General features: G+C 42.0%; 2 protein-coding genes across 3 annotated transcripts in view; one reads left to right on the forward strand and one right to left on the reverse strand.

The window, feature by feature from the left end:
* LOC133968331 (neurocan core protein-like) overlaps window positions 1–5,257 on the forward strand; it is a 39,274-nt gene extending 34,017 nt beyond the window's left edge. For both annotated transcript variants that reach the window (XM_062404316.1, XM_062404317.1), the window contains exons 15-20: window positions 351–402; window positions 614–720; window positions 1,013–1,095; window positions 2,127–2,271; window positions 3,012–3,194; window positions 4,013–5,257. In XM_062404316.1, coding sequence (XP_062260300.1) covers window positions 351–402; window positions 614–720; window positions 1,013–1,095; window positions 2,127–2,271; window positions 3,012–3,194; window positions 4,013–4,131 — 689 coding nt within the window. In that variant the 3' untranslated portion in view covers window positions 4,132–5,257. The remainder of the gene's footprint in view (window positions 1–350; window positions 403–613; window positions 721–1,012; window positions 1,096–2,126; window positions 2,272–3,011; window positions 3,195–4,012) is intronic.
* A 1,214-nt stretch (window positions 5,258–6,471) lies between these two features.
* tm6sf2a (transmembrane 6 superfamily member 2a) lies at window positions 6,472–10,735 on the reverse strand. Its single transcript, XM_062404318.1, has 10 exons — window positions 10,472–10,735; window positions 9,534–9,637; window positions 9,350–9,447; window positions 9,000–9,103; window positions 8,827–8,909; window positions 8,618–8,742; window positions 7,764–7,865; window positions 7,581–7,673; window positions 7,382–7,501; window positions 6,472–7,271 (listed from the first exon to the last, which is right to left on the reverse strand). The coding sequence occupies exons 1-10, from the start codon at window positions 10,561–10,563 to the stop codon at window positions 7,062–7,064; spliced, it is 1,131 nt and encodes a 376-aa protein (XP_062260302.1). The 5' UTR covers window positions 10,564–10,735; the 3' UTR covers window positions 6,472–7,061.
* Between the last annotated feature and the right edge of the window lie 2,000 nt (window positions 10,736–12,735).

The following is a 12,735-nucleotide window of genomic DNA, read 5'->3' on the forward strand; positions in this document are numbered from 1 at the left end:
ATATCTAACCTTAGTAGTTATAAATGAAACCTTGGGCCTTGGTGTTATTAATGAATACTAATAGTGCAGAGAGAGGGCCACGTGTGCAGCGAATTGAAAACAATCCAGTATAATTACAGTTTGTGTATTTAGCCTCTCAAGATGCCAGAGTCATATATTTAAGTCGTGAGTGAGACAGAACGCTTGGTTAAAAAGAGTAAATGGTTCTTCTGCTTCCTCTCTCCTCCCACCTTAGACAGAGTGTTTAATCTTTCCCCATGTTCCTGCACTTAACTGTGCTTTTACGTGCCCTTCGAGGGATAATTTAAGCTCCTCTCCTTTCCCCTCCTCTTTTCTCTTCATCTTCACAGACATAGAAGGCTGCGAGCACGGTTGGTGGAAGTTCCACGGCCACTGCTACAGGTAGGAATGATGACTGCACCGGGAAAATGAATGGAGTCACAATATATTTACCTGCTACCACAGGGGCCTCGTTTATCTGCATTACTTCCTCATACCCTTGAGTTATCCATGACATACTTACTGCAGCACTCTGTGCCATTTACACTTGGGCGTGCTGCATAATGTATGAAATATGCATTTTCACATCCACTTTCACGGCCTTGTTCCACAGGTACTTTACCCACAGGCACACGTGGGAGGACGCAGAGAAAGACTGCAGAGAGCACAGTGCCCACCTCAGTAGTGTCATCTCCACCACGGAGCAGGAGTTTATCAATGGTGGGTTGTTCAAAATGTATGTGGAAATGTTCACAAAACAAAAAAAGTAAGCAGCTTCAACGAGGACATTCAAATTCACTCCAACCAAAAATGTACAACTGAACAAAACTAAATAGATTTTTTTGATTATGATGCACGCAGAGTTCAAGACAAAGAAGGGAAAGGAATTAGCAAATAAAATTTTGAAAAGAACATATAGAACAAAGGAGTGTGAATCATCACATAGATATATCGTATCAGATTTCGGACGGTGTAATTAGTCAAAGATTGATCCTGTACTGGTTCTCTACAGGCCTGGGTCATGACAATGCCTGGATCGGACTGAACGACCGCACAGTGGAGGAGGACTTTCAGTGGACTGATGGAAACGATCTGGTTAGTGCTCAGTGTGTTTAGATCTGCTGCCGTGTGAGAGGTTGAAAGGCCCTGAAAATGTCACGTCTTGTTGATAAGATCGATGATAAAATGAGCACAAATCAAAGCTAAAATCCTGAAGAAGATGCACTCGGTTTGTATTGAATAAGAATTCAATGCCCTGACACTCACATAATGTGTATTATCAGGTCTGTGTTGGAACAGTTTCATCAGACTGAAAGGGAGAAGAGCTCTCCTGAAGATTTACTGATAGTAAATACAGAAATCTGTTATGAACAAGACACAACTGTTCAAACATTTGTATTCATGAAGGACTACATTGTTGACAATAACAAACAAATCTGAAAACAAGTCTTTAGGACCTTGAAAGATTAAACGTTTCCATTTATATGCTAAATCAAATTTGTAATCTTACACATGGAATTAATTGGAAAAGGAAAGCTTTAATCTTTGCCTTTAGAGAAAACAAAAAAAGGAGAAAAGTTGAGAGACTTCCAGAGAGCACTGAGAAAGGAAACTAATTCAGCTGAGCTAAAGCCTGTCGGGACCCGTTGGGACAAAAATCTTGGAATTCCTTCAGGTTCATGATCAGCCTTCGGCTTTGGGTTAGGTCTGTCACAATTGCTTGGTTGTTTTTTTACAAAGCACAGACTGAACTTGGGTAAACAAGCAGTAACCATGTGTGCCAGGGACAGGACGATCTCTGAGCCTCAGCTATCGTCTGACGACAAACTAGCCTCATCTAGGGGTGTAGACAGCGGATATGCGAATCAAGACTTCAGATCGCTGTTTACCGTTTACACTTTTCTATTATCAGATGAGTTGAACGTCTCTCCACACAAAACACAAACAGTGACTATTTGTAGGTGCTTTTGCTCCAGAGCACATTTTGGCTGATCTCTATTAACAGCTATCTGCTTATGAATACAGAATGATTGATGTGCTCGGCTAGTTTTCTCTCTCGGATGCATTCGGACTGAATAATTTGACCCGAGCCCCGGTCTAAGGTGAACTGTGTTGCTCTTGTGCAGGTTTATGAGAACTGGAGGGAGAGCCAGCCGGATAACTTCTTTGCAGGTGGCGAGGACTGTGTGGTGACCATTGCCCATGAGGATGGCAAGTGGAACGACGTGCCCTGCAACTACAACCTGCCCTACATCTGCAAGAAAGGCACAGGTACCAAACAGCGGATAGCACTCAACAAACTAACTTGTACTTTAACCCTTTAAAGAAAACGTGCACACACACAACGACATGTAGAAATGATTGGTTCTCACAAAGCTTCAGGAGTTGCTCAGACTTCAGTAACTTATGATGATTCTGATTCAATCTCAAGTCTTAATGGTCTCACTCACACTCTGACCAGGCAGCAGAACTGTCGTTACGGATATTGTCAATTTTTCATCAATACAATCTGTTATTCCTTTGTGCGGTTCCACCAAGTTTTCCTAGTACTCACCTTAACCTTCCCGAATCAGCCAGCCTGAATGTGAAGATGCAGTGAGATCTTAAAGGATGCAAGGAGAGCTATAGACAGGCAGACACAGTGGACGTCCAGGAGGAGTTAGAAAAGGAAGGATTAAGTGGTTGGGGAGTGTTTGTTAGTCTGGCTGTGGTCTCATGGCTCTTTGGCTTGGCTGTGTTCCATGTGGACCGTGGAGACCCGGTACCTCCCCCTGGACCCACCACGCTCAGCCCAAATTGCAGATACAGAAACAATGCTGCCATCTACAGGCAAATCACACTGTAATACTGAGCCTTCTACACCAGCAAATATGGACAGTGCCCTAACAGATGCATTAAGTCAAAGAGTGGACTATTATCGTAAATTAAATCATGGACTGAAGTGAAATAAAAACATGTATATGTATCAACCTCTATCGGCAAGATTTATGATTTAATTCAATTATTTTCAGTGTTGTGTGGGACTCCGCCCACAGTGGAGAACGCCCATTTGATAGGCCGCCGGAGGTCACACTATGACATCCATTCGGTGGTGCGTTACCAGTGCTCTGAAGGCTTCTACCAGCGTCACATCCCCACCACTCGCTGCCGGGCCGACGGGAGCTGGGAGAGACCCAGGATCATCTGCACAAAGTGTGAGTGTCTGTTTTCAACCCGCAGGCCACCGGAAAGAGGTCAGAGGAGACTGGCCAAAAAGGCTCTGGTGACTCAGAGAAACTCTCTATACTAATGTGGGGAGCACAAAAACATTGAAACAAATAGAACCTTGAATCGATATCATCTTGAAGCAGACGATCATGTTGGGTTCCAGCCCTGTCAACTGAGAACAGAAAACCTGAGGCTGCAGTGGACTCAGGTTCATGAAAACTAGATAGTTTAAGAACTGGAGACTTAGCCTGGTCTGATAAATCTGCAGAGGCTGCAGATGGTAGGGTTAGAAATTGGCATCAATGGCAGGAATCAATGAACCCAATCTGCCTCTAGTGTGCTGGTAATGGTTTAATGGTGGGGGAATGTTTTCTCCCACACATTGGGCTCATTAATACCAATTAATCATCATTTTAATACCACAGTCTGTCTGAGGATTGAAGCAGTCCATTACCAGGCCACGTTGTACAATCTTCTCAAGGCTATTTCCTATTTAAATACACGCCATGTTATTAGCAAAAGTTCTGTCGCTAACTTAACAATGTTCTTCAATGACGTCTCATCCTCATCCATCACCTTGACTTGATTGCTAGCTCAAACGTGAAGAAATTCTGCCATGAAATCATATCTGCATGGAGCAGAATTTTAAAGGATTGTTTCAAAACTATGTTTGAGGTATAAATGGGATTAACCAAATTCAATAATGATACAAAATATACTGTGTTGTGTAAGCTGCTTTAGTGCAGCATGTAACATCACGTACAACATATAACAAGCTACACATTTGTTTCCATTCTACTTTCAGCCCGGCGTTCACACCGGTACAGGCGCCACCACCACAATCAGCACCGTGAGCGCCGGAGCCACAGGAGACACGGCGGAGACGGACACAAGGCCAGAGAGGAGGCGAACAGCTCCTACTGAACCAAATAACACAACATGTCTGCTACGCCTAGGTGCTAACCCTGGCCCATAAAGAAAAGACAGTAGTTGACACCCCTCCTGTTTTCCTTTCCCGTGCTTCTGACCATGCTCTCCGTTTAGCTGACGAATAAGGTTTACTTACTGTAACATAACGTTTATCTCCATAACCCTGTCACTGAGTTTGGGTGTTTTTGATGCCTCTTATTGTTTTCAGCTGCTTTCTGTAACCAAGGTCCATTCGAACACTAACTCCTACACTAACTCGTATTAACCCCCCCCCCGACGTCTCAGTACAGTAAATCCTGCACCTCTCTGGGTCTGTCGGACCGGCAGCAGCGTGTGAGCATGTGTGAGCGTATGCATGTAGAAGAGAGGCGTAGAGAAGTGCTGAGTCAGGGTTTCTTTTCTAAAAGTTTGCTTGTCCCACATGAAAAATGACCCTCATCCTAGTTTTCTGTTTACAACGCACAGATGTAATTGATGCAAGACAGCTCCAGGTAACCCTGAGATTTTTACGTGTGTACTGTAGCCGTTTCTTTTTTCTCCCATAGAGGTCCTGAATAGCTGGTCTGTCTTAATCTGCTGACATGCTTTTTTCCTGATATTTACTATGTTTGTGTATGTTGCTATTTATTATGAATCATTTGCAAGTGATATACTTTCCCTTTTTAACTTATAGTTCAAAAAGTCAGTGTAACATCATTTTTTTTCTATGTAAGTCCAACAATCAATTAGTTACAAAGTTAATAATTTGATTGCCTCTAATCTCTGTACTGTAAATATTGTGGTGTTATGTCATTGGCTGATCCTTAATCAATAGCTAGACCTTGTCCAATCGAATAGACCCCCCTCTCTCCATAAGCACTCTAAACTCAAGCATATATCCCATTGACATAGTTAGTTTAGATGGGATTATACAGTACACCCTCGAGATAACCACTTGATTGTATCTGAATCGCTAAATACTTTCGATCTTTGCACGGCTATATTAACATGATGGGTAGAATGTCACAATTTGTTTGTCTTTGGTCCTTTTGATATTTGATCGGTCATCCACACTTTTGGTGTTCTTATGACTTTTTGTCCTGCTGTTGTATTTCATTCTTAATAAAGTGAGAAAAATTTACATTTCTGCTTTTTCTTTAATTGACTTACTTATTTCTATATTGTAAATGTCGCAACAACCACAGATTTTGCATTGGCGCTCTTGCTCCCCTGAGGATGAATCCCAATATCTTGGCTTATCAATTGACTTTTCCCCATTGCACTTTCACTGATCAAGTGAAACCTATAAATATTTATCTAATGACTGCCATGAAACTTTACATTGATGCTTGTCTTCCTATGAGGATGAATTCTGATATCTTAGATTATCATTTGACCATCCTCATTGCACCAACAAATTAGAGTTGACATTTATCAAGTGAAACATCTTAATGCTTATCTAAACATTACAATGTAAATTTGTACCTAGACATTCATGCATTGGCTCATGTTAAATATAAGATGAACCACCATGAAGTTTCCCCTCAGTATGACCTAGTATGAACTAGCTCCCCCCTCAGGTCAAAGTTCCATCCAACACTTAACTTTATCAAAAATACTTAAAAAAAAAAATGAATGGCATTCAAAGTTTCCTCAATAATTCAATGTTAGCATGCTGACATATTAAAGTGACATAAACGTGGTAAATACCCAATGTGAGCTTTAGCAAGCAGATTTGATAATTTAGCTTAAAAGGTTGACATGGAGCTGTGAGCAAGGCTGGACCTGGGTTAGTTTGTGTCACTGGAGGGAACAGGTTCTTCAGTCCATTAGTTTTTGAAGTGAAGTGCTGTTGTGTTTAGAAGGTTTCTGTCACAGATCCTCCGGTAGATGAAACTCTAAGAGACAAACTGTACCCGCACTGCTGATCAGTGTGTCGCGTGACCATTTGTGTTGCTGTTGTGTGTCACAATACACCTGGACCCAGGTTCACTGCTTATCAGTCTGACAACAGCAGCAGCACAGTGCACATAGGGCACGATGGCATCATCAGACGGAGGAGACAATATTGACCTCTGAGGAAACGTCTTACTAAACCACCAAAATGCTCGGCTGGTGTAGAAAAGCAGATTTTTGCTTTCGGGGCAAAGACACTCACAGATACCGCAGCATTTGTTTTCATTGTACAAAATGAAGTGAACCATGAGATACTGAGTTAACTAGAATCATTGGTTGATCAATTGAACAGAGCCAATAATAAATCTATTCAAAAACAGTCATTTCTCATTTGGGGTTCTCTTATTTCTATACAATAAATAACCTTAAGGGTGGTACTATTGAGGCTGTAGAAAACTGTGATGCTTTATCGTTTATTGACATATCAATCAGTTGATCACAACTTGATCAGTGCAGTGAAAACATGTAGATCCAGACATTGCACAGTATCTGTCAACATCTCTTATCACAAACTCAACTTATTCAGGCTTTCAACCCTGCATTGAATTTCATCAAGTTACTAAACTCTATAGTTTCGGTTTTCACTGACCCAGTATAAAACAATCCTAAAGCTTTGGAGTTTTGTTGTGGATTCCTGCATAGAAACTTTATAATAAGACTTTCACTCTCCAGCGGTTTGTTGCTGGCCGATATATTTAGGTTAACAGTCTCAGTTTGGAAAGATACCATCTCTGTATCTGCATGAGTCACCCGAAAGCTGTGTGAGATGATCGCAGCCCTCTACTTCATCAACTGCTTTCTTATCAGGGGTCCAATAGTCCGAGCAGGGAGTGCTGCGCCAGGTGACGGATGGTGGTAGACTTTCCCTGGGTTTTAAGGTTGAAAAATTGGGGGTTTTAAGCAGTTTGTGCACAACAGAGAGTCCCAGAAAACATTAGCCTTCTCAGAACGTGAAGTATTCCTCGACAGTCCGTGGCTGGAGTGAGGTTTTAGTTTTTCTTCTTCTCGCCGTTGGTCTGTCCCTTGGGGACAGGTTTCATAAAAAAGGTGGGGCTGGAGTGGCAGCGCAGGGCCAGTAGAGCCGGCACCGCAGCGAGCAGCACGTTGAGGGTGATAACAGGCCACCATTTGTCTGCAGGGACTCGGTACGTGAAGGGAGTGCGGGAGTGCAGAGATGCACCGATATGGCACCACTGGGTCTGGAGAGAGGAAGCCAGAGAAGCAGGGGGAAGCCAACGTTATACTCTATATGTTGTAATTTGCTTTTACTATGAATATGAAGACCTGCAAACACATAATTATCAGTTACCTGAGCCATGGCTCCAGCAAAGAAGATGGTCCAGTCCAACATCCATGTACACCCCGGTGTTTTCAGACCGTAGATAAAGACAGTCAGCAGGGGCAGAGCGTAGAATAAATACACCATCATCTGAAAGAATTGTGCACAAGAATGAGTTATCAAGGATGTACAATATATTTGGTTTCATTAATTCTGTATTCACACTGACCGTAACCCTGGGGAAGCCGACTGGGTCTTTGAGGTAGGGCTCGTACTGATAGATGTAGGTGAAACAGGTGTCCAGAGGACAGTCCAGCACCACCTGGGACAGAGACAGAAACATGTTAACGAATATCTCAAAGAGTGCGATAAGAGGCAGAGACACTGAAAAGAAACATTAGGTTTTACTCACAAAGCCTCTGAAAACTGCGAAGACCATGGCTCCCATTAAGAGAAGTGACAGAAGCAGGTCGACCGGCCGGGTCAGTAGACTTTTCTTCTGCTCCGCTGCAATCTAGTCAACACAGGAACATTCTCAGTAAATGTGGATAGACTCCATCTCACTATTTTTATAGTGATTAAAAGTGTCATGAATTGAGAGGGCAGATATAGTTGTGACCTAAAAATACACTGGTATCAGTACAGGCTGCATTTCATTGCAGATTTGCTTTAAGTTTAACATGTTTTCATTTACATTTACTCATTATTTAAATTATAGTAACTATTTATTAGAAACATTTGCAAACTAAGAAAGTGCGTTACCTTATATTTACAGTTCATATCATCTTTCATAATAAAGTCATAATCGTTTAAATAGGTGTTGTCCAAGACAGATCTGCTGCATCTTAATTTGAAGGATCCTTTTCAAATGTGTGTGTAGATAAACAAATAAAAGGTCAATACAACAACTTATAAGTTTTATATTATTATCAATAATTGGTCACCGTCAGTGATATTGAAATATATGTGTGCAATTTAATGATATATTATTTTATCAAGCCTCAAATGGCTCTTAAGGGCGATGTATTCATCATTTAGATGGTGCTTCGTGTTCTTCCGCACACTGATCCAGGCGGAACCCCCGCTAACAAATTAAAGGAAAAATGATGTGTCCTTACCTGAAGATTGAATATAATCATGAGATTTTCGCTATATAGCTTTTACTTTGATAGCTCAATTTAATGAATCTCTAAAGGAAAACAGTTTGAGGACACTCCTCTCATAGATATTCAGGATATTGTAAATGTTTCACTATTTGAAATTCACCTTGTCTGCTGTGACAATTGGCATCTCTCTGTGTCTCCTGAAGAGCAAGGACGCAGCCCAGAAAGGCGCCATGAAGAAGGGGATGTTCCTCCAAAAGGCTGGACGAATGTTAGACCCGTATTTACCTGTTCACAGAAACACCATCAATAGAAATGCTCTCACACAACCCTCTACTGTTCAGAGACAATGTGTATTTAAGCAGCTCTCACCGACGACCACTCCGGGGATCAGCACAATTTGGTGGGCGATGGAGGAGCCCGCCCACAGCAGGCCCAGGCTTCGGTAGGACTTCCTGCACAGACAGGAAAACAACAAACGTCATCAATGTACGTCTGTAAAATTGCAGCAGATAAGCACAGACGCTGGTGATGGGACGGCTCACCCTTTAAACATGCGGTGGATGATGACGAGGAGGAGGACAAAGTGAAAGACGCCTTCCCAGTAAGACATCATCACAGCATAGGCAGTACTCAGATGAGGCTCACCCTGAAGGGACCGAAGCACATTGAGGTCAATACTTTAACTTTCGATAAAAACACGTGGAAAGGAAACCATCATTAGGAAGTAGTGTCCTCCAATGTCCAATCATCACAGGTCTGCATTCAATTTGGAATGTTGATCAAATTTCAGTTCCCTAGGTTTCTCTTGTGACCAGATAAGCTTGAAAAATGCTATTTGGATGCATGTGTGTGAGGATGTGACCCAGAATTACCAATTGGGAAGTTCTCTTACCATCCTTAGGTAGAAGCCCATGAAGCCAGAGATGAACCCATCTTGCTCCAAAGCGTTGGTCAGGCCCACAGTGTTGGTGAAGGAAAACTCTGCGAACGCTACAGAAACACAAGAAACATACACACTGCTGCTCCCACACCCGGACCACATATACTCTTATTAATGTGTGCGTATCTGACTGTACCGTAGTATAAAGGGTCCACGTTGGTCTTGTGTCGCACACTGAGGAGGACGAGAAGAAGAACAGATCCCAGGATGACCAGTCCCACGCCCAGGATAGGTAGAGGTCTGAGGGGAAAATCACACAAGAGATGGAGCTTTGCTTGCATTTCTCGTCTTTAGTCTATTAAGCAATCTTATCCTGTTAAATAAATCACCTTGTGCCTCTTAAAGTTATCAAAGACAGTTCTTCCATGGAACCGATGTTTTCATTCAATTAATCAGCAAAATAATTAGTAGACTATTCAATAATGACAATAGTCTAGACCCCGATTTTACTAAAATGTATAATTTATCATTCACATTCATACTTCCATCAGGAAAATATGAGGAGTAATTTAGAAGAAGAGCTTTAATTCTTGGAACCATTTAATTAACTCTATTATTTCCTTTAAGACACGAGCTAACACTGAATGTCACAAACTAATTTTGTATTAACAAATTAAGAATTGGAAATTCTTATACTTTTCAGTGGAGCTCTATTGCACTGATCTTGGCACAGACAATGAGTGAATTTGGGTCATATTATAATTTTTGAATCTTAAATTTAACTTTATCAATCTACCATTGTTAACTGCTACTATTTTTTTAAACTAATCGTGTCTTACTTTTATTGTCTTGTTAAAATCCTGTTTTCAGTCCAGGTCTTCACCAGTAACTCTAAACGAGGTTGGATAATACGCCTTGCAGAATTAGGTTTGATAGGACGTTGTCATATCCTCCCTGTGTTGTGTTGAAACAAAGATTGGTCGGTCATTATTTTTGACCGTGTGAATATCTTCTCAATGTTAACAACCCTCTTTAATCGATGGTTATGGGCCTGTTCTCCTGCCTGTAGCTATCGGCAGCTCACTTGTGCAAGGCCTCACACACATACACACATACACACACGTACAAACTTACTCCTGGAGCGCAATGACGTTGTTCAGCGTGTACAAAACTCCAGGAGCCAGAAGAGAGATGAGAAACACGAAGACTTCCACCGGGGGCCTCATTGTTCAAAACGTATTGTTTGAAAAGTCCAGAGAGAAATATGCCCAGTTAAACGCGGTGACAGGCGGTAGAACCAGAACGAGGCATGTCAGGATCCAGTGTCCTCTCCACTGCTTGCAAAGGCAAGGAGACAATTATACAGGCGCGTCAGTCGTTGGCTTTTGATCTGTGAAGACACAAAGCACTTGCTCGCTCCAGCGTTGTCTGCAGGTCTCAAAGTTCAACACAGGAGTCACGACCACCAGGTGGACATTTAAAGGAAACGCATGGAAACGTGTTGGGTCGTGCGTCATGCGTAAATTACGCATTTGGCTCTGCATTCTTCATTTGATAGCTTGATTTGATCTGGTGGCTTATGTTGATTTTGAATTTAACGAGATTTAGTTCCATATGTTGCCTGCAAACCATGTGAGACTGCAGCTAGTGCACACTGCCGCCTGCTGGTGGCAGCTTTCCTCCACTCTTGTCCTCAACTTGTCCTCTTCTGCTTTTGCATTCCATCTTTTTTAGGATTCCAGGAAAATGAGATAAGTAGGAAAGGCAAATAGTTAATAAAAAAAAAATCGGTGTCATATTGCAAAGGTTGAAGTGTTTTGTAGGCCCCTGTGGCCCCTGGGGTTCACTTGAGGAGCCATCTGTCCGTGTCAGTGTAAGATTAAGAACAGCTAAGTCTAATGTCTGCATGCTTGATTAAATTCTGGATTATATGCGAGATGGAACATAAAGTTCAGAACAAAGATTATATTGTTTCATTGTTGTCAGGGTGTTTGACTAAAACGGATCATTACTGTTACATTTCTTAATGCGGTCTCTTTGCGTAATATTGGATCACATTACTCTATTTACTGCAGATCATCAGCATTATGTAACTGCCTCTTATGGATGAACAACATTTGTAAAGCAGGCCTTCATCTAATGCAACTTTATCTTCTGTAACAAAGCGGCTGAAGAGGATTATGCTGCTGTTGCCACAGAAACTTAGTGACCAGTGGAAAGAGAGACTGGAGAGGGGTGGGGAGTTCAAGAAGAGAGTGGAAGCCGACAGATTCAATCAGACTTACTGAAAAACCCTTCGCCCACACAGCTGACAGATTTTTTCCTTTTTACATTTTCAAGATTTCCGTCTTCGAGCATGTTTCACCCTTTAATCATCGGCATCATGGTAGTAAACTGCTCCCTAACTGTCATCTACTGGACCTTCCTGCTGGGAGATGCCTACTTCAAGTGGATGTTGGAGCCAGAAGACAAACCCACAAGGGTGGTCACCCCGGCCTGAGGGAGTCACTGTCAATATGGACCATCTTCACTGAGTGGATGGTTGGTTATTTTTTTGTTGCTTCGGACTAGTTCAGCTTGTAGAGTGCTTTCTGTGGAGCCGTTATTCTGCTTTGTGTTTCACCTGAAGAAGAGCAAGACCCCAAATGCGAACCTAAAAAAATTCATGAAGTGAATGGATCCTGCAATAAAAGAGACTGGACTCCTTCTCACAGGTAGAGTATCCCAAACTTTTTTGACATGAAAATACTGTGAATTTCATGAATTCATCCTCTGTGAATTTTCTTGTTTTAGTATTTGTGGCTTTACAGTGTAAATCTGCGCCTTGAACTGCACCACGCAGAGTCGACAGGTTCCTCGGGTGATGCTAAATGAGCTTCATCTCCTTTTTTGCTTGTCTGCTGACTCAGTGAAAAGGTGTCCCTGGTGACGGTGGTATGTGTCGACCAAATCCTGCCCAGGATTATCTCAGACCACCGAGCCTTATCCTCCTCACATATTCGACCTGACACACGTTCAGACACCTCGCACTGCTTTTTCAACTCAAACATTCACCTCTTTTTATTTATCTTTCTTTCGCCGTGATTTTCATCAGAAATCACCTTTTTTTTCAGCAACATGACGGATGATTTCTACTATGGGCTGCACCCAGTCTCTTGGTTTATTCTCTTTGCAAACGTCGCCATCACCCTCATAGAATGGCATTTTCTCGTTAATCAGTTTTGTAAACTTAATAAGCAGACGGAAAATGATTCTAAAGCCTAGAGGAGGCGGTTTACGGCACATCACGATGCTCCGCCCAGATCTGAATGGATAAAAGTGTATTTTAAGGCCACTGTTTACCTGCCCTCTAGTTAAGGTAAAAAAAACATTGATGGTGGGTTTTTGTCTGTTTGCTA

Source organism: Platichthys flesus, chromosome 14 (genome assembly GCF_949316205.1).
Source record: "Platichthys flesus chromosome 14, fPlaFle2.1, whole genome shotgun sequence".
Lineage (NCBI taxonomy): Eukaryota > Metazoa > Chordata > Actinopteri > Pleuronectiformes > Pleuronectidae > Platichthys > Platichthys flesus.